Below are 27,218 nucleotides of genomic sequence, written 5' to 3'. Positions count from 1 at the left end.
CCTCCCCTCTTGGTGCTCTGTGGTGGTTGTTTTGTCCATGACTTGAAAATGAGAACTGCAGGTGCTGAAATAAAGTGATAGAAAAAGGTGGGCTGGCAATAGCACCAGGCTTATGTGTGATGCAAAGGGAAAGGGTCATATTCACTGTGGAGTGTGCTCTCTATCCATGTTCCTGCTGGGCTGAAGTGTGCCCCTTTCAGCTTTTCTTCCTTTTCTTTAAGCAAAAAGAAAGAGCGTACTTAGGTTCATTGTTTCCTCTGTGCTTCTGCTTCCTCTCTTGTAACTTCCTATATCATCACTGGGTGAATTGCAGAAACAGATATCCTTCCAATAACCTGTGAAAAATAAGCCATCAAGGGAACTATTTCTCAGCCCCTTACTGAGATGCTGTCACAGATATCTACTTCAGATATTCATGCTTCTGCTGATAGTTTCTGTATCTGATATGCAGGCATGCTCTTTGCTATCCCACTTTGAGCAGCCAAAGTTTTGAGTGATTAAGCTGCCTCCTCTTAATATTTTTTAAGGTCCCGATAGCAGCCTGCCTGGAGAATGTATATTTTCCTTCCTTTCACATGCCCTAAATTCACAACTACATAGTTACACAGACTCACATGTTTGCATCCAGATCCTTCTCTAGCACATGGTGATCACACACATGTGCGTGCATATACACATGCACACATACACCGCCCCTCCCCCCCACAAACTTGTGGGATTTTGGGATAGGAGTTTTACAAAACATCCATCCAGAGTTAATTTTAGAAAATCGCTTTCCATTTTTGTCAGCTGAAATATATTCTCACATGCTGCATAACCAGTCCACTTCCTGCCTCCTCTTGTCCTGCTGTCTGCCTGCTAGAGGTCTACGGAGGAACTTGCAAGGGAAAAGGGGAAGCCTGAGTAGCTAAGAATTGCACAATGATTACATAATGGGCTCTGTAGGTCACGAACTAGTTGAGTTGCATCTGGTTGCTGACAGTAGCTGAGACTGCACAATGGAGAAGTTCCAGCAACTACTTAATAATGCACCTAGCTGTGCTGCACTATATCTGCATGACTGAGGAGGGGATTTTGTCCTGACCACCACTAGTGTTATGTGAATGCTAATGCATATCTCCCATCCCACAGAAGGAGGGCAGGTTGAAGTGCAGCAAGAATCCCTGATCCAGGTTGCTTTTGCCAATGAACAAGTACTTATGACTTGCCTGGTCAGCTTCCCTCGCACAACACACTATTCCAGCTTCATAGGCAGTTGTTATCTGCTGAACTCAAAGGGCCAGAGAACCACAATCAAAACGTGTTCGATATCTGTACCTATCCCTGCTGGACAGGAGAACCAGACAGCAAAGGAGAGTTATAGATGTGACATTGAGCCATACAAAGCTGCTTCTGGCACCTATTACTGTGAGGCCAACTGGACCAGCTTAACGCAAAAGGGACATGGGACATTTGTCCTTGTCAGAGGTAAGCTCCCCTCCCAGCCAAGGAAAAATCAAAAGAGGAAGTCTGAATGGCTAAAATCTGACTGGAATTTCCCGTAACAGTGCTTTTTTTTGTCCTTTCTTTCTTCTGTCATGGCAGTCTATAAAGACAGAAGGCAATGCAAATGACTTGCACTTCTCATCAGCAGGTCGCAAAGCACTTCACAAAAGTGCTCAGTGCCATTGGGGATGATGGAGGCACACTGACTTACAGCAGGCCAGCAGCAGTTAGGCATTGAACGCAGGTCACCTGGGTGCCTGTTTGTTGGGCTGCTCCACATGCCCCTAAGGCACTATGTGGCTTGGCTTCTGTTCATGTGACAGAGGTGATTACATATACGGTCAGAGAGTTAGGTTCAGGTTTCCTAATTTCCAGTGGGAATCTCTGCTTCCCCTCCCAAAGCACCACACAATGCAGTATGATGGGTGGGCTGTTCATCTGAAGCATGGGTCTAAAATAGCAAGAGGATGGCTACAGGTCAGGAGTCAAGTGCACTGTGAGAGAGTTGATAATGACTTGCACACTGTTGTTGACCTGTTGAGTTTATTTTATGGTATCTGACATGGAATGTTCCTTAGAAAGGATTAAAATGCAAAGCACCGTAGCCAAAGTACCTCATGGCATAGTGTAAGGGACAGTTTTAGCAATCTTATCTTGGATGGTTGTTAAGGGTTTATCTGTGTATCTCAGGAAAGCTGACCTAATGAACCTGTGTGTGGCAGTGCATTAATGTGGCTATGATGTTTTGGCTTGCAGAGCTGGTGTGGGTATCTCTGTACTAACTTGCACCCTGTGAATGTACTATGAGGCTACTGGGTGGGTTTAGCGCTCCCTTTTGCCCGTCTCTGTCCACATTGCTAAAACTCTTGGGTAGGACCTTCACTGCCTCTGTAACACTCGTGTCACCTTCCCCTAATCCATACATAATTCATCTGCTAACACCACTTTCTCTTTGCCTCTTCTAACCTGAACTTCCTCTTTTTAATTTCTGCACTGCACAGTGTATCAAACTTGTTCTTGTACATCTTCACTTTTAAACTCTCACCTTCATGGCTCTGCCTCTCTCTAATTTTCCACTCATTTCACACACTGCTATCCATTCTACTCCAGAAATTATGCTAGCCTTGACTTACCCCGTACACTTCTTCCAGAGAGTCTCTGGGTATGGCTACATGAACAAACGCATTACTGTGAGGTAAGCTCGTATGTGATTTTGCTGCATGTCACCCACTTTGCAGTAACGGCCCATGTGTGCACTCCTACTCCTTAGTAAACGTGAGGTACCTAACCCCACTTTCACTAAGTGGCACGCTACATTACATTTACGACATAGTAAGAGTGTCCATGTGGGGAGCTTCTGTAGACTAAGTTCACCCCCTAGCTCAGTTTGCACCAACTTGCTTGTACGCCAGTTCCCTTTGCGTTGAACTGTGTGTGGTGGAAGGGGAGGTTCAGGGCTGGAATGGCAGATGTTTCATGTTAGGGGTGAGGTATGGTGGCAAAAGCAGAGGCATGTACCTGGGCTGTACCCATCACTCTTGATCTCTTAGCTCTGGAACCCTCTTAAATTTCCCTGGAATATTTTTACAGGGGAAAAGTATCTGATTAGGTGTGTTTTCAGAGCTGCTTGTGGATACAGGTCCTCTGACAGCTATTCTTCAGGTTTAAAAATGTAGCATGGGTTCTAACCTCCTTGCTTCTCACAGACACTGGGTACCTTGAACACTCCCCCATCACATGGACATGCCTTGTCACTCTTACCACTCTGCTGGCTGCACTGAGCATCACTACAACAGCTCTTCTGCTGTGGAAGAGAAAGGCAAGTTATTACAAGATAAGTATTCTATGTGGAGCTCCTAGTGATGCTTATAGTTAAGGTTTTCTGACACTTCGCATTATGAGATCCTATTTCAGTTGCTTAGAGCTTTGCCAAACTTTAACTGTCTGGGCTGAAATTTTCCATGCTGCTTGTCTGCCTCAGGCTGATTTTTTTTTTTTTTTTTTTTAAGTATCAGCAAAAATGGTTTCTAAGAATAAGGTTAGGGAACAATATCTATATTTGTCCATGTTTAACAAACTCTTATAAACATTTCAGCTCTAATGGCTCCATGTTTTGGAGCCAAGGACTCAAAATTTGTCAGGGGGTCACTCATATCAGAGATGTGCCTTTTGCCATTCCTTGAAACATTTTCCCAAGTTAGAAATCTTTGAAAAATTGCAGTTTGCAGGGTCCACACAAGATCCTTAGAGGTTTGTTAGAGTCTGGCAGCTAAATTCTCTGAACAATCTATTTGTATGAGTCATGCTTCTGTAGAAAATATTGTATATGAACAGGAGAAAGACAGTCTTCTAATATTCAGTAGAGCTGAATCAAAGATGCCCCAAAAACATGGATTCTTAATTTTTGCATGCTTGACTTTGCAAATGATTGTATTTTCCCACACACAACACACACTCTTTCCCCCAAAAATCAACCCTCCAAAATCAGGGTGTATGTATTAAGTAGGAAATCTGGTTTCCTGCCCAGCATAGAAGCATTCTGTTTTGATTCCTGCTCAACAGTGCAGCTGTGGTATTACTATTCAGGCAGCTGAGAGAATTGATTCAACGACTCTGCCATTCCATAGGTGTTAACAGTCATCTCTCCTTTTAATGGTCTTGATGTTCCACTAATCATACTAACCTTTTTTGGGGGCATCTTTTGTCTGTTAGCTGTTCCTGGTCCACCTTCTCTTATTTCACAGCCCTTTAGCACTTTTGGATAATCATAGATTCACCCACAGTGGTCAGTCTTCAGCAGTAGCTAGGGTTTCAGCTTTATTTAAACAGGAAAGGGAGGCTGAGCCAGCTAAAGAGCAGAACCTGCCCCTGTTCTGTGCAGCCATAACTCTGGAAAAATCTTTTTTTAATTCATTCTGTCTTTCAAAAACCAGGTGCATATATTCTGGTACTTATTGTATGCAAGAAAACACAGTAATATTTGTTGGCAGGGGGATGAAATATAACAAACTCCAATGCATGGTATTACTCACTACAGTAAAAGCTTTGTTATTCAGCATGAGTGGGGTAAGCAGGGGTACCAGTTATCTAAAAATTCTGGTTATCTGAGAGTTATACCAGCCCCAGCCCGCAGCGGCAGCCCACACTGCCCCATGCAGATCCCTTTCCCCTCCCCCTGCCCCTTCCTTCACAGACTTTCCCACCTGGGGGGGCATATGTGCATGCTCAGCCCCCCCCCCACCCCCAATTTTTTTTCTCCCTCCGCCTATGCAGATATCAACTAGAAGAGCTCCTGGCAGCTCCTCTATCAGCAGTGTCACTAACTAATGTAAACAACAGCAATACTTGATGCACCGGCCGGATAGACTCGGCAAAGATTCCAGTTGCTAACGTGAGGATTTGTATTGGGGGATATTGGAAATTCCAGTTAATAGAGTATTCTGGTTAGTAAAATGCTGGTTAACACAGCTTTTACTGTATATGCATTAGGTTGAAGTATTTTTTGGGGTACCACCTGGTGCTGAAAAAAGGTTATAACTTGAACTCCATACAACCCAAACAAAATGTCTGGCTTCCTCCTGGCCAGAATATTATTAGGTATGCTAATAGTGATGCTGCTGCTGCTGTTGTTGTTATTAACAACAGCAACACTATTATGCAGCTATCGGGCCTTTCACTGAAGGATCACAAAGCACTTTTCAAACATGCAGTTAACTACACTTTATAGTCCTCTGTGAAAAGTAGTTATCCTCATTTTACAGATGAGAGAACTGAGGCGCAGAGGGATTAAGGAATGGAATCCAGGAATCCTGACTCCTTGTCCCCTGTTCATTCTGTTATTAAACCTGTATCTTGCTCTCTGGGTTGTCAACCCATACTATTTACACTTGCAAGCTTTTTCCCTAGTCACAAGAAGTATAACCTGTATTTTATTTTCAGTGAATGCTGAAATTTTCATCTGACTCCCAGAAATGAATCTTTAAAAATAACATAACATTTTATGAGACACAAAAAAGACAAGAGTTAGCAATTCTGCTGTACATCTCATTGGTCCCTCATCCCCTCTTCTTTCTTGCCTGCTTGAATCTCCAGTTCTCTTCCTCCCCCTTCCTCACCCACATTCTTCTTTCACTTTCTCTTTCAGTCTGCTACTTTCATTCTCCCTTCATTCACTCCTCCGAGTATCTCGCCCTGCCCCTACAGCTTTTCCTCCTGCCATTCTAGATCCTCCTTTCTACCTATATTTACCTACTCACCCCCATCTACAGATCACTTCTGATCATAGCACTGCCCCTTACCTTGTAATGACGCACCCCATACTAAAAGGTAGCCTGGTTTTCAGTCCAGTTGGGAGCTATTTCTTAGGAACACTTCACTACCATCTGAGCAAGGTGCAGAAAACTGGCTGCCATTTTAGCTAAGAGCAAACTGGCTTCAGTCCCCTTAATAGGGAACAGGAACTAGTGATAATTTTGAGAATGCTTCTATTTGTCACTTAAGCAATACAATGGGAACATAGACACCTCTGTTTCCCTAAGGTTACTTTCTCTGCCATGTCTCCTGTGAGGGCTGAAGTGAGTAGCCTACAAGAAATTATAGGCTTGTGTCCTGTGTCTCAGGGGGCTGCTAACTTAACTTAGCTCTCAGTAATATCTCTGACTTGTCTTCCCATCCTGTGGGGCTACCAATTTTCCTCAGAGGCCAGCTCCCCTGTCCACAGTCTGGGATAAATAACTACATCCCCCACACACCTGCTTAATTACAGGCCATTGGCCTGAGACTCAGGTTCTTGGGAGATCGCCCAGGCTTTCAAGATTTATTGCAAAAATCTCACCAATTCTGGTGCAGACAGCTGTCAGTCCCTCAAGTACCTGGCTGCAGTGGACATGAAAGCCAGTTGTTTGTACAGTGCATGCGGAGAAGGAAATAACCTGCTATTTTCAAAGCAAAACACTCTCCCTCAAAATATTACCAAATCATTGCTGTTGCTGTTTTTTAACATGTTTTATCATGCAGTGTCTTATGAGTTGTTGGGGCATGCTTATACTGTTTTTACTTGCCATTCACAGATTATCAAGGTGGATTGATTTAAATCGTTATTTAAATCACCAACTGGAAAGCCTTGATTTAAATCATCAATATTAATCAGCTTTTCCATTTGTACTCCAGTTACTTTTCTGAAGAAAGGCACCTTCTAATTAGCTGATATAACCATTAGAAGATGTAGATTTAAAGCTAACCAGAGCCTTTTATACTAGATTTGGTACATATTTTTGCTACATAGGAGGGTGTGCTATAACTGTATACATTCATTTAAGCAATTATATATCATAACGTTTCCATATTTTTGTTAATTGTATATTTTGAGTCTGTTAGAAAATGGTTACTGATTTATTGCTTAAGGACCCACCACAAGATAAATTCCTTCAGACAGTACATGGCCTATTATTGTGCCATATTTATAAAGCTTAACCTTAAAAATATTAGATTTTCCCCCTGATCTTTTCTTTATATAAAAAGCATGCAGCCTATAACCGAAAGACTTTGGTAGAGGCTCACAGATTCAGCATATTTATTTTTTATTTAACTATTTTAAGAGATTATTAAAAGTTCAGGCCTTAACAGTGTTCTGTTTTAAACTCAAATTTCATTTTAAACAACTACATTTAAAAATTAGACAAATATATGATAATATACATAATAACATTAAAATCCAAGCCAATTTAAATAAAGATGGGGAAAAATCATAGATTGCAATCAATCCTGAGGGTAATTGTAGCATTCCAAATACATAACAGTTTTCTTTCTCTACTACTTCTTTCCTTTTGCTTTGGCCTTTTTTGACTAAAATCTTTGTTTAGAATTTTCTAAAATTCCATTATTTGTTTGGTGATGATTCCAGAACTTGCATTTAAATCTATATGGCCTCCTCGCATCGGTTTCCCTACTAATGGACCAGCTAACACTTCCTTACCCCTGGGGACTCAACACCTCAATATAGATGCAATGACTGTTGGCAAATGTCACATATGACACCCTTCTCCCTTAAAAGGAGAAATTATGTATATCCAAATGCATGTTTATTGCATGAAAACTGCTGGGGATGATCAAATGAAGAGAGAATAACCACTAAGTGACAGTGCTGAGAACTACCTCCTTTTTATTTCTCCAGCAAGTTTGGCAGGATAGTTTCATGGAGGAGGCAATTACGTGAACTGCTGGCTGACATTTTCAGGCTTTGAGGTGGGCCTTAGACTCAGATTTACAGATTTTTTTTAAGGCCAAAAGGGACCATTAGATCATCCAGTCTGACCTCTCACATAACACAGGCCATAGAATTTCTCAACACAAGTTATCCGGACCTGCTGATTTAAAAATATTTATCCCTAGGAGATGCTGTTTAGCATCTTCCTTAGTTACTAATGGACTGGAAAGCAGTTCATCATCCTCATGTGATGTGAACGCATCATTTCTGCTTCTTTCCAGAAACAGAACAAAAATATTTTTGAACACTTCTGTTTTTTCTGCCTCATTATTAACAATTTTCCTCAGCCATGAGAAAGAGTTTGTTTTGCTAGTGCTTTCCCTCCCCGTGTCAGTAATGTGGCATTTTTCATCTCAAAAGACAACCCCCTCTGCAGAGATGTGAATCAAGAGAAATAATATTGCCTTGGATTACGCTGTACCCTATACTTCTATCCTTTGTGCACACTCTACTTGGACAGAATGAAGTTGCCAGATTTCACAAGCTGAACAGGGTTCAGTCTGACCCCTATTTGAGTGGGTGACCTATAGGGAAATCTCCTTTGCTGCAGGAAATGGTGCTGTTGAAGAAAACTTCTTCCTTTTTTAGTCAGAGATAAACCAATACCACTGTGTACTGCTGACCACATATGGCTATTAAAGTTATCTTGGTACTCTTCTTAGAAGTAGCAATTTCAGGACTCATTTCCTGGCCAAATTACAATTTAAATTATTGCATTCTATCCTTCTAACATTTCCCTGCAGTTTCAGCTGGATACCTCCTCACTTCCTGTCCTACCATATTGCTATGCACTGTTAAATATTCACAAGCTGCACCCCAGAGACAGCTGTGTTTCAGTGAACTAAGTCTTTTTTTACATGTACACATAGCCAATATCTTGGTTCACTTGATGGATTTACATCAATGCAAGTGGAGGGGCAGGTTCATTATTTTCAAAGTGTTTTTCTTGTGAGGAAAGTGCTACAAAAGTGTCATTAATAACCCCTGATCATGCATCACATCTGACAGTCATACAGATATTTATTTCACATTGGGGAATACAGTGTTGACTACAGTGCTGTCATGTAATGTTTTGTCCTATGTAGGTGGTATGTCCGAAGAGAAGCCAGCCCCAGAGTTTCCCAGTATTGGGGGTAAGAGCCCCAGCCACTTCAGGCAGTTCAGAACCATCTGGTTCCATCTACACGGTAAGTACCAGAACCACGCCCATCCCCAAAGTGGCTTTACTAGACCTCTGTGTTTACACCAAAATGCCTGTCCTTCATCATGGGTACTGAGTGCCTGGGACACTGAGGGTCAGGGAGTGGAAGGAGAGGGATGATCCAGTGCAGGAATGGCCAACCTGTGTCACACGTGTCACTAGTGGCATGGGCAGCCTCTGTATGGCACACAGCAGACTGGGGAGGGAGCAGGGAACAAACAGGCAGATAGGGCAGTGAGCAAAAAGCAAAGCAACAGATTGGGCAGGGAGCACAGGACAGGGACCAGGAAGCAGAGCAACAGACCAGGCCAGGGGTTTAGAGTGGTACTCAGGGAGGGTACAGTACTTACCTTGTGGCAAGCCTGCTAAAAAGGTTGGCCCCCACTGACCTAGCCCATTCATCTCAGTATAAAAAGGCACTGAATGCAAAAAGAGGGCTGGGGAGGGGTCTCTTCTTTGTAGCTTTCGACTCAGAATAAAACTGACATCTCTTTGCCATTTCTGAAACTGGCAGCAGTCAGCCGCTCCCATTCCTCTTGTCCACTGATGGCTATTCATCAATTTAGTGAAGGGGAGAAAGGCATTTCTTAAGCTAGTCTGTGGGGCAAATGAGGAGTAAGGGGATGAAAGAGAGTAAAGAAGAATATTGGCTGAATACTAGGAAACCTTTCCTGACAGTGAAATCTATAACAGAGTGGAAAAGGCTCTCAAGGGGAGAGATGTGAACTGAATTGCATGAATCATTTAAAACTGGACGATACTAAGCTCTAGAGAAGAGAAAGTAAAGAAATGTATTTCCCTACCAAACCGAGTAGGTGATAGGGGGATGTGCAGAGATGGACAAAATGGGCTAGGAGTGTTCTAGCTTTTATCTCAAGGATCCTTAGAAGGTTGATAGTTTCTTTTTTTCATTTTTTAAATTATTTTAATCAAGTTTAAAAATAAAACTGACCAAAAAAAATGGAGTAGCAACTAAAGGGAGGGAGTATTAAGGTTATAAGCCTTTTTATTACAAAAACTAACTGCTTTTTATTCCCACTTTTCTGAGAATAGATAGTTTGCCCTGGACATGGCCGATTCTTGCAAAAGAAAATTCAGATCAATTTCTCACCTAGTTGGCTCCATCCTGCAGTCTTAGCTTCATCTTAATTACATTTCATAATGTTGCTTCATTTAGGATGCAAATACTAAGTCTGCTAGAACAGACCAGATTTGAGCAAGAAGTGAGCTTAGTGAAAATGCACTTGTGAAGGGCAGAATCCAGTGAGATACAAACTGTTTCTGCAACATGGGAGATCTTGGAACTGGCTGGTTTAGCACCCAAAATGTCTGGGCTCAGCTTAGGAAGGGGAGACTGACATCCCTTTCCCACTTGTCAGTCAGAGGGCCCTGGGAGATGAACTAATTCAGTGTATATTTTTGGGAAGCCTCATTTAGTGAGGGTGCTAGAGAGCTCCTCCTAGAAGGTAACGGTGCCATTCCCTGGCAGTCACCTAAGAGTGAATGCCTCTTGCAGCATTGTGACCTTCAGTGTGCATATTCCCAGGAACTAGACAGGAGTGTCATAGGGAGCTGGTTTCCAGGGTATAGATAAGACGCAGTGTTTTGCTGGACTTCATTGCCACCCTGCAGCACTGACAACTAGTTGAAATGGGATTCAGTTTTGTCAAGCAGACAGGATTAAAACTGTGTTTACCACCTTGCTCCCAAATTTGATCCATAGTAACAGGCACCTTAGAGCAGGGGTAGCCAACCTGTGGCACACATGCCACAAGTGGCACATGGTAGATCGGAGAGGGGACAGGCAGCACAGCAGCAGACAGGGCAGGGAGTGGAAAGTGGAGTGGTAGATTGGTCAGGGGAATGGGATTGGAGAGGTGTTCAGGGAGGGCATGGGGCTAATTTGTGGCATGCCTGCCAAAAAAGGTTGGCCCTGCTGCCTTAGGAGCACTCCCAATAGATCTGAAAAGATCATGGTTAATCCCATCCACACTATACATCCAAAAAGGGATTTAACAGTGTATCATGCTCCCACAGTGTGGCTGGGTTATGTGGCAGGCTTGCTTTTCATTGCGTAGGTGGAACCTCGGTTGTTTTGGGAACAAGATGGGAGGACATCTGCTATGACAGGGGATGACAAAAGCTCAAGCCGCTCCTCTTGTTACGGTGGCAGATGGTCAATGACCAGGTGTAGGTAATTTATTTGCAAATGAAAATTGCATCCACTAGCTTTTTGATTGGCCAGTAACACAGCAGCATCCTCTAACAGTCTGGACAGGAAGGGGGCTGGGCAAGTCAGGGACTGCATTTGAAGAAATCTTTTTTGGAGATTTAGCTCTGAAAATTAATTCCCTACTTGCAAATGACTTTAGACTGAATCAGTGAGAAAGGGACCACTTGAAGCATGAAGGAACATCTTGAGAAGCTGGATACCTTTCGTGAAGGAACATCTTGAGAAGCTGGATACCTTCAAGTCAGCTGGCCCTGACAATCTTCACCCCAGGGTACTCAAGGAGCTGGCGAGCATCATAGCCCAGCCTCTAGCGCGGATCTTTGAAAACTCTTGGCGCTCTGGTGTAGTGCCCGAAGACTGGAAGAAGGCCAATGTGGTGCCTATCTTCAAGAAAGGGAGGAAAGTGGATCCGGCTAACTATAGGCCCATCAGCCTGACTTCTATCCCGGGGAAGATCTTAGAAAAGTTTATTAAGGAGGCCATCCTTAATGGACTGGCCGACGCCAACATCTTAAGGGATAGCCAGCACGGGTTTGTTGCAGGTAGGTCTTGCTTGACCAATCTCATTTCCTTCTACGACCAGGTGACCTATCACCTGGACAAGGGAGATGAGATTGATGTCATATATCTTGACTTCAAAAAAGCCTTCGATCTGGTGTCCCATGATCGTCTCTTGGAGAAACTGGCCAATTGTCGCCTTGGGTCCTCCACTATCCACTGGCTGGAAAATTGGCTCCGTGGTCGGACCCAGAGGGTAGTAATTGATGGAAGTCACTCATCGTGGTGTCCTGTGACCAGTGGGGTCCCCCAGGGCTCTGTCCTTGGACCCATACTGTTCAACATCTTCATTAATGATGTGGACACTGGAGTCAGAAGCGGACTGGCCAAGTTCGCAGATGACACCAAACTTTGGGGCAAAGCATCCACGCCAGAAGACAGGCGGATGATCCAGGCTGACCTGGACAGGCTCAGCAAGTGGGCGGATGAGAATCTGATGGTGTTCAACGCCGATAAATGCAAGGTTCTCCACCTTGGGAAAAAAACCCTGCAGCATCCTTATAGGCTTGGCAGTGCTACGTTGGCTAGCACTATGGAAGAAAGGGACTTGGGGGTCATCATTGACCACAAGATGAACATGAGCCTGCAATGCGATGCTGCGGCTAGTAAAGCGACCAAAACGCTGGCTTGCATCCATAGATGCTTCTCAAGCAAATCCCGGGACGTCATTCTCCCCCTGTACTCGGCCTTAGTGAGGCCGCAGCTGGAGTACTGCGTCCAGTTTTGGGCTCCACAATTCAAAAAGGATGTGGAGAAGCTTGAGAGAGTCCAGAGAAGAGCCACGCGCATGATCAGAGGTCAGGGAAGCAGACCCTACGATGACAGGCTGAGAGCCCTGGGGCTCTTTAGCCTGGAAGAGCGCAGGCTCAGGGGTGATCTGATGGCCACCTACAAGTTTATCAGGGGTGACCACCAGTATCTGGGGGAACGTTTGTTCACCAGAGCGCCCCAAAGGATGACGAGGTCGAATGGTCACAAACTACTACTAGATCGTTTCAGGCTGGACATAAGGAAGAATTTTTTTACTGTCCAAGCCCCCAAGGTCTGGAACAGCCTGCCGCCGGAGGTCGTTCAAGCGCCTTCATTGAACACCTTCAAGATGAAACTGGATGCTTATCTTGCTGGGATCCTGTGACCCCAGCTGACTTCCTGCCCTTTGGGCGGGGGGCTGGACTCGATGATCTTCCGAGGTCCCTTCCAGCCCTAATGTCTATGAAATCTATGAAACTTGTCAGTCAGAGGGCAAACAGCCTGCTTCTTGTGCCACTGGATGCAGGGAACATCCCCCTGCCATCTATATGTTGCTGTGAGGGAAAAAAGCACCAGGCAAGCAACTCTCTGTGACCAACGTGAACAGAGCTGAGAATAAGGAATAAGGAGGCTGTGATGGGAGCTGTGTGGAGACGAAGCATTGGTGGGGTTGTTCCAAGAGGGACTCAAGGGGGTGATCTGAAATAACTGTTAATATTCGTCAGCCTTTTGCAGGGATGAAGCTACATGATCTCCTGCTCATTTTAGCATCCCCCTCCACCTCGGTGCCCCTGGCAAGTTCGTCCTGAGCCCTGTGCCAGCCCCCTTCTATTCTGGCTCATCCACTCTTCATTAAATCATGATTGCATAGGTCCTGACACTGACAGGTGCTGAGCATGTGAGGCCCCCAGCGAAATGAGCAGGAGTTGCACAGTCTGGGAGCCAGCACCGCCTGGAATCTAGCCTCAATCACTTGCTCTTTCTCTTCGCTGAATTACAGCAACATGAGAGCCTCACTCACTTTGCCATCTCTTTGCTAATACCATCTGCCCCTCCTGCCTGCGTAAGCTCCACCCATCTTTCTGTTGCCAGAGAAACAGCCACCTTGGCAACCTGCTGTCATCCTTGAAACACACATGAAAAAGTCTTCCCGATTGTTATGTTTGATCCTTCAGGCAGATCTTGGCACATCACTCAATCTGACATGCATCTTTAGTGACAGAATTATCTGAGACCAGAGGATGCTCACACATGAAGAATGTGTGTGGATGTGTGGATGTGTGTGTGTGTGCACGCGCGCACGTGTTTCTGTGTGTGTGTAAGCATGCATGCTTCTGCGTGTTCCTGTGTGTGAGCCTGTAAATATATGTATGTGTGTCACTGTATGGATCAGTTCCTTTACTCCTGCATTCTGAGGAGAAGGAATAATTCCAGTTAAAGAAGTAAATAAATAAAGGGAAATAGTCCTTATTGCATGTGGCTGAGAAGTTCTCCCTCTTCACTATTCTGTTGGGCCTCTGGCTATCAGGTCAGTCACACTTCCCATCCTCAGGTGCCCAAAATGATTGTGGTTAGAACCTGGGAGTGACATGCATATCAGTGCAATACTATACCATCCAGAGCTTAGCTTGATCACAGTACCTCCTGGCCCCCTGAGCACTGAATGTCTGTCCATAAAGTGGGTCTTATTTTGCTTTCTGTGAAGAATTTGTGTGAGATGTGGACAGGGAGAGTGGTACCTGTTCAGATTTGCTGCCTGGGGAGAAAAACCTTCACAACATATCTCTGGGATCCAAAGTCAGTCTAAAGCTGGGACTGCCCTACTCATTCAAGCGCTTCCCTCTTGCCCCCATTCAGTTCAGGACTTCTATATATCTTGGAGATTTTTGGGACAGGAGGGTGAGACCCAAATTTCAGGAAGTGTATTGATGCCTAGCCACAGCAGGCAGCAGGACATGTTTGAACCCCAGTGCACAGTTTCTCATGTGTTTCCCTCTCACAGTTTCCCTCTTTTCTCCTCCCTCTCCCATTCCAGTGCCTAGAATCCCACCAACCTGACATCTATTCTGTCCTCGAGAATGACACACACAGTCCAATACCTGAGAACAGTCCCACAGCAAAGGTAAGTCTCCTCTTCAGTAGACCTGATAACAGCCCGCAGGGGTCCCCTTCCAAATTGGACATGTGATCAACTGCATCGCCAAACAACCCTGCCTTTATACATGCAATAACTCTGCTGCTCCCCCGCGCCCAAAAGAGAGAGATGAGCTGCTCCCACCCCTCAGTAGGTGGGTTCCATGTAGACTCTCTTTTTTTCTCCACCTGAATGGTTAGCTTGTCAAGCAGTGCCAGATAGGACAGCCCTAGCTCATGTAGATGTGTTGATGTCTGAGGTGGTGGAAGACCTGGTGTCACCTGTGGCAAGGGAGCCCTCCCTGTGTGCACACTACATGATTATGAAATACAGGCCTGATTTTGGCCCTGCTATGGCCCTTCCTAAATGCTAAGGCAGCTAAAGATTCTTTCAGCCTGAAGGAATAGAGGCAAAGCCAAGGCACTGCTGGACTCCCCCTACTTCTGGTTTCATAATAACCCTTTGGGCCCATTACAAAGGAGCTGAATTTAAAGCAGTCCTGAGACCACAGTGACTTCAGTCATGTGTTGCTACAATCCCTGCCACCCTAGGGATTGGGGAAAGGAAGCATGACTTTCTTGGCAAGTTGAACATTAGGACAGGACAGAGCCTCGGGGCTATATCCACTCCTGGCATAAGTGGGTGCAGCTCTCAGATTTGTCCCTCCAAGAGGAAATTACATCTGGAACATGGGATTATAGGAGCCAACATATTGGTCCATCTAATCCAGTATCTTGTTTCTCGGAAGCACCAGGGGTTTGAAAGTCTAAAAACCCTGCGTCAGTCAGTTTGGGGAAAGTTTCCTTGTAACACCCAGTAGTTAGAAGTTGCCCTCAAAATATGAGTGTTCACATCCCTTCCCAAACTCTTGTCTGTTATGAAAGTATATTTACTATTAACTTTGGATATTCCTGTTATTCATAGACATGTCTGCTATATTTTTTAATATACTACCAGGTTCTTGGCTTCAGTGATATCTTGGGCAGCAGTTCCACAGACTACCTGTGCATTATGGGAAAAATGACCAATGTTGATTATTGGCACCCTTCTGTTTCATTAATTTCCCCTTTTTTGTGTTTTTTGTTATGAGACAGGGAGAACAGGAGCTCCTGATCTATCTTCTCTACCCCTCTTATTATGTTGTATCATGTCTCCTCCTCTAAGTAATTGTCTGTGTGGTGTGACACTAAATACACAATTTGTTGTGTTGCACTGAATGTGGAGCTCTTAGGGAACTATTGGAACACTTGTACTGCCATAGCTGACACATTAATTTGAGGGTGAGGGGGTTTGAAGAAAAGTATGTGGGCAAAGTGGCCTGTTACTGAGAGATGTGAGTATGTCTCCTGTAGCCTAAATCCACCAACTCAGAGCCAGCCAGGGACAGACATAGGAGTGAAGACTGCGAGAAACCAGGGAGGAGGAAGAAGAAAATGAAAGATACGGTAAGAACCTTCTGCACCCCATCATCAAAAGCAGATCTTGTTTCTCCACATTGTATAGCTCCACCATTCAAAAAGAAAAGAGATGAGAGTAACAGAGACAGTCTTAGTCTTTCTGTCACTTAGCCAGTGTCCCATCTTTGGGCTCAGCTCTACAAGAAAATAATGGTAATACGGATCTCCTCTAATATTAATGACGTTAGGGATGGAATGGGAGGGAGGATTAGCAGGGATCAGATGCTCCAGGCTCCGCCTCTGTCTGCAGTAAACAGACTGATCGAAACTTGCAAATTTGTGGTAAAGATTTGTCTCTGGTATAACTCCATCAGTCAAGGAGAAAGAAGCCCATAAAGTCTAGGGCCTTGTCTGTATTAGGTAACTTTGATGTGCTATCCACCTCTATAACTCATTACCTCAGGGCTATCAAACTCATCTGACCCTGCAGGCTGGATGAGTGGTGTGGGGCTGGATCACAGGCTGGATCAGGTCCATGGACCCTTTGCCTCCTCCCTCCTGCCTCCATGCCTGATCCAGCATAGGTGCCACCCACCCAGGCCAGTCCAGGTTTCTGGCCTGAGCAGGCACTGTATGTGTTGCAGTCTGGGACCGGTCTGAGAAAGTGCTGTGGACAGCACAGCATGGGACCCACCTCAGCGCGTGCTGTGGGTGGCACAGCCCAGGACCAACTTGAGTGAATGCTGCAGGTGGACCACATCCTGGGCGTGGCATGCAGTGATGGTCTGATACAGCAAAAGGGACAGCACCAGGGGCGAGATTATGAGACTCTGTGAGCTAGATCCATCCCTTGGGCTGTTTGATACCCCTGCCTTTCCTGTAATAGTAACACACCAAATATCCCCAAGTGCAGCTGCAAACAACCACACACGAGTATCTGCACTGCTGTTTGGTGCGCCCTTAATTGAAGCAAGGCTGGCTGTTTTGGTTATATCCATATTAGGGATTATCTCCAATTCTCCCACTTCTGCACTAGCACTGAATGCCATTAAACTGATAGTGGCAGCAGTCAGAAGACTAGGCTAGAGTAGACACCAGTATTTTTACCAATAACACAATATAGCAGTATAAATGTTAGTAATGGAGTTTACTCCAGCACTCCCATGGTTGCCATTACCAGCACAACTGCAGTGTTTGCAGAGAGGGGACAATTGCAATGGAGGCACCTTGAATTGGAAGATTTGGGCAGACCAGATCAGTTAACAAGTTTAGGTATGTCTAGCATTCACATGCCCTTGGAGGGTTCTGTACTAGTTGTTTTTGTTTAGTGTTTCCCACTGATGGTTAGCAACAAATAAATGGCTAATCTAGACAGGGTTTCATTCATCCATTGGCATTTCAACTACTCTGCTATCTAATTTTGATCACAGCAGGCCTGTGTCTCACAGTGCTTAGAATAGCAGTATTTGGCAGTACCATGCCTATCTGAGAAACAATAGTGAAGAAAAGATTCAACTGCTGAAGTAGCGGAATCAGAGAGGTCAGGGAATTCCTTCTGCATAGTATCTAGACTGATATATTTTTACAAAGATCAATCTCCCTTCTTCTCCCAGGCTGATTCTATTTTTAGAAGAGAGAAAAGTAGGAAGCACCTTTATCCTGCAGTCTGGATTATCAATGCTTCTGCCTAGGGCAGTGATTCTCAACCAGGGTGCTGCAGCATATGATTCATAAAATAAACCCAGAGATTTCAAACAGGAATTCTCAGTATCAAAAGCATCCCGACCTGTTGTGGTCTTTCTGAGTTGTTTGCAGCAGGAGAATTGCTCAGTTATTTTTCTGTAGTCAAAAACAAGTGAAAGTTAAGAGCTGGCATTTTCCAAGAGGTTCCTTGAGACTTACAAGGGGTGCCTTGAATCTAAAAAAGCAGGGAACCACTGGTTTTGGGGAACAGCACAGCATTAACTTAATGGGTTCTATGCCAGTGGGCCACTAGTGGCTATTTCTAGTAGAGTGAGTTACAGAGGTACTTTTTAAGAAGCTGCTTTGCTTATTCTGATTATTATTCTTCCATTTCTTTTCTTTGTAGACACCTAAGCAAGAAACTCCAGAAGAAACCTTTGACACCCTGTATGAGAATATCTAAGAGCAAAGACTGATCATGCCTGGATGGTACGTGTCTGAGCAGGAGGAAACTGCCCTTTCGCAGTTTCAGGCCCTGCCGTACCTCTCCAAAGACTCACAGCAAGCTGAGGACAGAACCCAGGATGACCTCCAAGCCCTGGTCTCTTTCTAATCTGTTCTTTATAAAGATCAGAATTTTTCCATTCAAATCCCAGGTTAGCTCAGCTGGCCTGGAGGTTCTGGAAAGGCTACTTTTCTGTCAATTATTTACAGTTCTGGCTTTTTGAAATAGTGTAGTTGAGTTGTACACAAATTCTCCTCACCCAGTTTTGCTAATATATTTGAGTTCTGAACCACAGGATGTGCTTGGACAGTATAGAGACCCTCCTGCCCCATCCCATGTTGTCAGGCAATCAGGTCTCTCCTGTCATGCCCATTAGAACTTGCTATCTGTCTATTGAGACCTGGCTCAGAGACCAGGGCCCACTTCATCATCTTTCCCTCCCCAAACTGTTCCTCAGCAGTCCACTGAATTCAGCTCTGCAGGGCAAATGCTTTCTCCTGAATGGCTCCAGTAGAAAATAGTGGGCAGTGAAAGCATGAAAAAGATACAGAAAATGAAGCTGGAGTCTTTTCCCTTTGATGATGTCTCTTGCGGGTGGGGATGTCCTTCATAGGAAAAAGGAGGGGTGGGGCTTTAAGTACAAACAGTCCAGTTGGAGTCCGTCTTGCATAGAGACCTGCCGAAGGGGAACTGATATCCCTTCCAGTAAAGGAGTTTAAAGAAAAGTGTCTGAGAGTTCATGTTCCTATAAGCTTTGTTACACAGTGCAATTTTTTAAAGCTCTGATGAGCTGATGTAACATCACAGGGTGAAGGCCTCACCATGCTGAAGTCAGTAGGAGGTTTGTCACTGACATCAGTGGCACAAGAATTGTACACATGGTGGTTAGAGGATTATTTATAAAATTATTTGAGCAAGGAGACTAATTTATTAGATGTGCAATATGGAAAATAGGGGAGGAAACTGCAGATATGAGCTTTCTATCCAGGCCTTGATCTTTCCTGTCACATAGATCTAACCTGTCTGTTGGACTTAACCTCATTTGAGGTCTGATGGGGAAGGAGATACATTAAATATATTGCATAGCTAGATCAAAACAATGAATCAAAAAGCTGATGTTGTTGTACCTTAGATTTAAAAAAATCCACAAGAATATGTAGAATAAGCTGAGAGGGATCATACAAACCTCTTTAAAGTAGAAGATCAATTTAAAACTGAGCTGCAGGGTCACAGGACCTTCTCTGGTTTTAGATAAGGTTGCTCCTCGTCAGAGATAGAAGGTATGGAAAATGTCTCCAGGGCCTCCAAGCTTCCTATACTATGTTTAAAGGGATAATCCTCTTATTGCTTTGCTCTTTTTATTAGATGAGATTTCAAATGTGCAGTTTGAACTTTCTTTAACTGTAGAAAAATGCTTTTCTCTTTCCAGTGTCTAGAAATTTATTTCAGTAAAAGCAATCAATAGACCAAGTGGTTTATTAGACCCATTAACATTGTTTTTCCATTTGGAAAATGATTATTTTTTTGCAACAGAATTTTAAATTAAATATATTTGGGTCACCACGTTTTAATGCTTAATTGTTGCCTAAACCAGTACCATTACAGATTTTTGTTTCTCTTGGGGAATTTTTAGTCATGTTGAGGATAAATTATTTTAATATTTAATGGGATATTGATCACACCTGGGCAAGAAAATCTCAGAGCAAGCTGACAATTGGATGAGGAGTTAAAGCTTACTAAAATAGAAATGATTTGGGTAGGGTTTTTTTTAATATTGAATTTATAGATGCTAAGAATTGTATGTACAACTGGAAATTTCTTGCCAAGAGTATCAGTTACAGCACTGTTTAGTCAATCTCTTATTCTCACTGTTCTTTTGTATTTTATATAATGTAAATCACTGTATTTATCTATGACCAACTCCATCTCTGTCTGTCTGTCTGTCTCTCTCCCTGCTCCCCCCCCCCAATAAATATTTGGTTTATCAAAATAAAAATGATAGAGAGAAGAAGCCATAGAACAGCATAATTCCTTTCTCCTATGTTGTAGTGGTAAAATAGTAGGTAAAAGCTAAAGAGTAGAGACAGAGTGAAAGGCTCTGATCCTTTAAAGTAGTCATAGGCAAAATTCAACAGAGAAAAATGGAAGATCTTTGCATTAGGGGGCCTGATACAAGGCTAAATGAAGTCATTGGAAGTCTTTTAAATATATTTTAGTGGGTCTTAGCTTGGCACATTGAGAGCAGAGACAAGAAATGAGAGATCTCCTTGTAGGTGCATAGATATGGGTCTAAAATACTGCCCTAGCATGGCCCAGGCAATGCAGAGCTGGAGCTTGTGAGAGTGGAAGGTGTAAACCAGAAGAACATGACAGGTATTTTTTAAGACACAGAAGTTTTCCAAGGAGATATTAAAAAAAATATCTCCAGTCAAGGCAGAAAAGATTTATAAAGATCATTTAAATAACATTAGTGTAACCGATGTGTCTCAGAGACTTAACAGAAACAGTAACCAGTTGGTCTGTCTTAGCTGTCTAGCCCATGAGGGTGAGTGCAGGGAATTAGTATTATTTGCCTATATTCCATAAGATGAAATTAGATAGTTTTCAGTATGTGCCAAACATTTCAGATGAATGAAATAAAGAAACATTTCCATCGGCCTCTTGGAATCTGTTTCTTGTTGGCTTGTTGCGCCTATTCCACATACATTTTTGCTTTAAATTACTTTTTTTTTTAATGTATGTCTGGGGGCTGTGGGTTATAGCTGTGATCTTTCCCTCAGCCCCTGCACTCCTATATACTCAGACTTGCTCAATTACAAGAAATTAGACTTACGGACATTTTGGGAATAAGGGTCTTTATGCCTGCAGTATTGCATGGAGGGAGAATCTGCTGTTATATAGTGAGCGCTAGCTGCAGTTGGAGATACTCTAGCCGTCCTCTTCATAAAGGAAGAATGGTTTTGCCCTGAATGAGCACTGGTCATGTGGGGTGATTACAATCCTCCTTTCCTGGTACAATCACAAGCAAGCCATATGTCCTGAAGCACGTAGTTTGATCACTCTTATTCTCATTGTCATGCCAGAACTGCAATAGTTGTTGAGAGTGATGAAATTATCTAGCCTCTTTTTAAAGACAGCCTATTTGAGTGATCTCCTGCAGTGAATTCAGCACTGTGACTGGCAGAGACTGGGTACATTTTGGTATTTTGTTCTGTTTTTGTGGCATCTGAATCCTTTACTGAACCATCTTTTAATAAGTATTGTGTTTTGTCTTCTACCTGTAAACAAGAAACACCTGTAACCTTAGTCAACTAGAAGGTCCAAAGTGGTGTGTATTTTTTACTTAATTTTCTTCCATTTAGTATTATGATTATTAATCATCTTTTAGACAGTAGCGTCTCTAGGGACTTAAGTCAGCACTGTGGTTTTCCTCTGCTAGGTGCTCTGGTTGCCAATATCCAAATGACATAGTGCTATTTATTTATAGATGCATTTAGCCACTTAGCCTCTATCCTTTAAGGATTCATCAGCTTCTGTGAGGAGATGGGAATTGAAGAAAGTGGTCAGGGAGCGCCCAACCCCTTGCAAGTCAAGGGCCATTGATCAGAAATTGTCTTAAATTGTGGTAGAAATTAGGTGCAGTGACTCATGGCTCCAGGCTTGGAGCATCCTGGAAAACCACCAAGAGGCTGAACCTAATGCAGTGAGTGGCAACCAGACTTTGTGAGTTTTACCCATTGTTATGCGCTCCCTCAACTGCAGTAGCTCAGGCATGGTAGGATTCAGCCTTAAATATAATGGGAATTGCCTGCGTTTGAGAGCTTCCGTTACTCTGCTTTTCTTTTAGCTTGGACTGATGACTGAATGGGACATATGACCACTGCTGCCTTTCATTTGAAGAGAGCAACAGCTGAGTTGGGAGCCCTGCGGGCTTTTGCCATCAGTATTCACCAGAGTGCATCCATGCCACCTTCCTGTGCCAGGCTCAAGACTCTCTCATTCCCTTGTGCCTTGTGTTTTCACATGGCCAGTTTGTTTATCCAGCTCTTCACTGCCCAGTGACCGGACCCTCAGAGAAAGGGATTTAGGGAAGGAGGCAGCTCAAGCCAGCAGATGGTGCCCTTGGTTCTCTTTGAGTGTCCTCTCAGTGCCCTCTGAGTGTCTGGCTCTCTCAGCCCTGCCTCACTATCTACAGTAGCAAAACTGTGTTGGATAACCAGAAAACTGAGTCAACTTTTGTGGCTGGTAACTATTATCGTAAATAACAATTAAAGTGAGGACAATATTAGAAAACTAACCAAACCCCATGTTTTGGCCTGCAAGAAAACAGCTGCCTGACAGAGCCAGGAAGGGAGTCCCGCTTCCCATATGTGTACTGTGGGCACTGTACAGTTTCCCAGAGGCCACATGTATACAAGCTGCAAGTGGGAAAGGATGTAGGGTAGGTTAATTTACTGCAGGTATATGAAGTATTGGCAACATTGTTCCTGCCAGCCACCGGTTACCTTGTTTTGACATGGCATTATCCAAACCATGATAAGGGTTGAGGAAAGGTGAGGGATTTTTTTTCTTCCAAGTATCATTCAGGTAGATTGGAGTTTGAAGTGCAAAATAAGCAGGGTATTAGAGGCCAGTGAGAACTGCTACCCAGGTCCCCTCTCCTTTGGTTCTACAATCCTGCAGGGGCATGCTGGAAAGGAGGAGAGATGGCTTGGCTTAGATTTGGAGCCATTGGCGTGAGCCGGATACAGGAACAGAGAACTTCTTCCACGTGCTGGTTATAAAGTCTGCAGGAAAAAAGACTTTCCAGTATGAGTGGTTCTTCTGTTTGGGCCTAGCAAGAAAGTGACAGAAGATAAAGTTACTACCCCCTTTGATCTTTGTAGCCATTTGATAGCCAAGACTTGCTTCTCTTGGGGGCATAGCACTGAGTCAGCATATGCTAAATGAAAAAGAAAGGGATCAGAAAGAGGCAAGTGAGTACCCTTTTGCCCTACTGACCTCCAAACAGATATGAACCTTCATTGTCCCCTGAGCAATATTTTGCCTTTCTAAGGCACTGTTATAAAAACAAACTTGGGACTGGGGCCAATATCTCTATTTATTAGAGAATGGCTCACTATTATGTATTTCACTAATGAAATGCAGATTATTAATAAGTAATATTTTCCCCAGTGCCTTCCATAATCCCAGAGTGCATGGCAGACTTTATTAACTGTATAACTGCAGGACTCAGATCACAGGCTACTGAAATGCTGCCACCTCTGGGGTGGAGTGTGATAGCTGTTTAACAATGCATGGAGTTGCTATACAACCATTTTCAACAGGAAGTGAAGAAATGCAAGTGGCAGGGCACAATGCAGGATGTAAAATTAAATAACCTTTGTTATGCGGAGGTCAGATTAGATGACCATAATGGTCCCATTTAACTAATGTCTATGAATCTAAGAGTGTTGTAGCTAATTGGAATTCTAGGGGGATCTTTAGGGAGCTTGAATGTAATTATCTAAATTGGTACATGGCCAACAAAGCCTCTAACTTTTGCTAAAAGTTACATCTTTTAATGACCAAGAAGGGGCAGGGCCTCAGTTTTATGTCTCATTTGAAAGATCTTCCTGTTTAGGATTTTATAATGACCTCAGCACAATGGTATCCAAGTGCTTCCATGTAAGGTGGCATCTAGAAGCTCTCTGACACAGTGTGGGGGCCATTACTCAGTAACCTTGATGAAGAATACCTCATGCCCACAACAGCTTTCAGCCAGGGATTTTGAACAGTTTTACAAGGTCAGGTGTTATTGTTTCAGTCTCAGAAATGGGGAAACTTTGGACACAAGGTGGTTTAAAGTCTTTTCCAACATTGCATAGTGAGTTTGAGCTGACCTTGGAAAGAGAAGCCAGGTTGCCTAGTTTGCTTTCTTTTGCTGTAAGTGTTGGATCATGCTGCCTCCTGTTGCCTGGGAAGGAGATATCACTATCTCAAGTGGCAGCATTAGTTCCTGCAACACTTTAACATAACACAAACACGACATAATGTGGGTATACACACCAATATATGAAACAGAGATGACTCAGCAATTTATCACAGGACTATGTGGTGAACGTAATTTACTACATGGTTCTTCAATTCATAATGTAACGTAACATACAGAAGGTAGTAGAAGCTCTGAGTCAGATAAATCTGAGTCAATAGATAACCCCTGAAAAAGTTTGAGGTTTCAGTCTTAACATTTTTGTGAACAGAAAAGCTAGTTAGCCTTAGTTAGTTTTAGGGAGAGTTATACCTTCAGGTAAGCCACATACTTCTGGCAAGTGCAAAAATAGTCCCAGTTAAAACAAGAAATATAAAATTATTCCAGAACTTTTGTAGCATGGGTTATTTTTCTATAACACATGTGTCATATAAAGAGTAAACAACAATATGGTATGATCTTATCACTTGTTTGGGATGAATAAACCATACCATGATGCATTATTTCTCCTGTATTATAGAGAAGTGGAACTATTTCATGACGTGATGTGGTACAAATGTATAATCAGTATAAGCTCATATTAGCTTGATTACTTATATTTAAAATATTTATTTTAATAATCTCCCATTAGATATAGAATAATAAAGCTTCAGATTTTGCTTCAAATTCCTGTCTCTGGAAATAAATTTTTTTTTGTAAGAGGTAAGTGTGGTTCAAATACTAGGCAAGGATTTGTATTGCACAAGCTGTGAATCCCAAGTGGACGTCACAGCAACAAGAGTAAAAGGTTGAGGAAGGGGTGCCCACTCCATCTTTGCTATTCCTATTATCTGATGTGACTTTTCTGGGGAATATAAATGGTAAAAGCATTCTGGGATACTTTGTGGGGACAGCCTCCTTCCTCCTAGACTGTGGGGTACTTTGCCTTATCTATGTCATACACTTTGAAATAAGCATGGTGTGTAAACTGATGACCTTGTACTCTGTGCACACATTATGTATGCTCTGCATGGTTACATGGGATACTTATCCTGGCCAGTGCCATAGCAATGACAGGAAGGTGAAGGCCAAGTCCAGCTTGCACAGGACTGGAATCATGTGGTTGCTTTAGACAGAAGGAAGAGAAAGACTGGTCCTCCAGTCACAGACAGGGGAAAACTTACAGTCCAAACCCCTCCCTCTGGTCAATGTAGGATTTTTCTTAGAAGTTTTCTCCAGTGATTTGCATAATCCAATTTTAAATGACTCAAGTGATGGGGCATCCCCAGGGATATTATTTTGCAACCTAATAATATTTCCTTTGCTTAATTTCATCCTATAACTCTTAATTATACTCCCTCAGACAACTCAAAACCTATTTTTTCTCTCTCTGGTGTCTTCGCACCCTGGAAGTATTTATACTCAGCTCCCATGATGCTCCTCTTTGTTGTTGTTTGCACAAACTACACATTGAGGCTTCCTGTGTAACATAATCGCTGCTAGCCCTTTTATTGTTTGATGTCATTGTTCTTTTTAATTCCCCTTTGCATTGTCAATGTCTTGCTGGTACTAAGTTGTCCAGAACTAAACATGTCCTCAAACTATGGTCTCGCCAGTGTTGTAAAAAACGGGACAATTGCCTATCTCTGCAAAGCAGCTTCTGCATTTACAGCCCACAATTAAATTAGCTAGATTTTGCTGCCATATAATATTGCAAAAACTTATTAAATCTGCTGTCTACTTTTTCCCTGGGGTCTTTGGGATTCCTGTTTTCAATACTGGAGCCCACATGATTCTTCTCCATTGCCTGCCTCATCTTTCAGTGGCTCATATGTTGTACCTACCATCCTTTCAGACAAATAGGAGTGGATAGGACTCCCCTTTGGGGTCCATCAGTATCACTACTGACATATGAGCAGACTCTATTTTTTAGCAAAATATTTTCTTATTTTCCTCTCCAAGCTGCCTTATTTCAATACAATTAAAAGACATATGACTATTTTTTTATGCCCAAATATTCCTGTTTATAACTTTGAAACTTTGTCTTGTGTGTTCTTAATCTGTAACAGGCAGACAAGATTCTTTGGGTGAATCTGATATCTTTTATTAGACCGACTTAAATAGTTGGAAAAAACATTTTTGCAAGCTTTTGGGTTTAAAAACCCTTTGTCAGGTTGAAGAGCACACACCAGCTGAAGAGACTTCCTCAGCCTGATGAAGGGTTTTTAGACCCGAAAGCTTGCAAAAATTTTTTTTCCAACTATTTAAGTTGGTCTAATAAAAGATATCAGATTCACCCAAAGAACCTTGTCTGCCTATGCCCTTAGACCAACATGGCTACAACCTACACCCCTGTAATCTGTAACAGGGTATTTGAGCCTCATATAGCATGGATGAGGGGTTGAAACAAATGCAGGTTTTTTTCCCATGAAGTTTGTATCACAGCTGTCAGGAATGCAGATAAGTTCCTCTCCGTTGAGAACGACTGACTGACAGGAAGCCACATCAAAATGTCCCTTTGTGCAGGAGTCAGAGCTTTCTGTGGGACTGCCCAAGACTGCAAAATGGTCTGGTCTCTTTTGTCATAAACAGAGGGACAATATGAACCTATGAAAGAGAAAAATATTACCACCAAACCAAAATACTTCCCTGTATTTTTCCTTTGGTGAGAGAATGAGATAGAAAGCGTAGCACACATGGTAGCTGTTAGTCATATTACTTAACATACTCCTGGAAGGTATATGTTGCAATGGTCAGTATCAAAATCTATACTGAACAGAACAGTACTCAATAGGGTTCTGTAAATGAGAGAATCTGGCCAACTAGGGTAAAATGGCTAAGTCTTTAAAAGATAGAGGAAAGTGTTTTTCTTTCTCCCATCTAGGTTTCACCATGCTCATCTGTGATGATGTTTGATAAAGAAAAAAGGAGGCTGTTAATGTTGGTTTGCTACCAGTCCCAAATGGAATCCCTGTTACAGTGTTGTACGCACATTCCAGAGGTGTTTGATTTTACAGTCTCTATGGCAGAACTGGTTCCCCCAACCCCCCAGCAGGG

General features: G+C 43.1%; 1 protein-coding gene across 1 annotated transcript in view; it reads left to right on the top strand.

Moving 5' to 3' along the window:
* The window catches only part of NFAM1 (NFAT activating protein with ITAM motif 1), a 42,213-nt gene extending 21,344 nt beyond the window's left edge, over positions 1-20,869 (top strand). The window contains exons 2-7 of the mRNA XM_059726227.1: positions 1,132-1,467; positions 3,192-3,304; positions 8,836-8,937; positions 14,528-14,614; positions 15,979-16,071; positions 18,113-20,869. Coding sequence (XP_059582210.1) covers positions 1,200-1,467; positions 3,192-3,304; positions 8,836-8,937; positions 14,528-14,614; positions 15,979-16,071; positions 18,113-18,169 — 720 coding nt within the window. The 5' untranslated portion in view covers positions 1,132-1,199 and the 3' untranslated portion in view covers positions 18,170-20,869. The remainder of the gene's footprint in view (positions 1-1,131; positions 1,468-3,191; positions 3,305-8,835; positions 8,938-14,527; positions 14,615-15,978; positions 16,072-18,112) is intronic.
* The last annotated feature ends 6,349 nt before the right edge of the window (positions 20,870-27,218 follow it).

The sequence above is a fragment of the Alligator mississippiensis genome, chromosome 4, assembly GCF_030867095.1.
Source record: "Alligator mississippiensis isolate rAllMis1 chromosome 4, rAllMis1, whole genome shotgun sequence".
In the NCBI taxonomy this organism is placed as follows: Eukaryota; Metazoa; Chordata; order Crocodylia; family Alligatoridae; genus Alligator; species Alligator mississippiensis.
The sequence above is the reverse complement of the archived record's forward strand: the minus strand, read 5'-3'. Positions and strand labels throughout refer to the sequence as shown.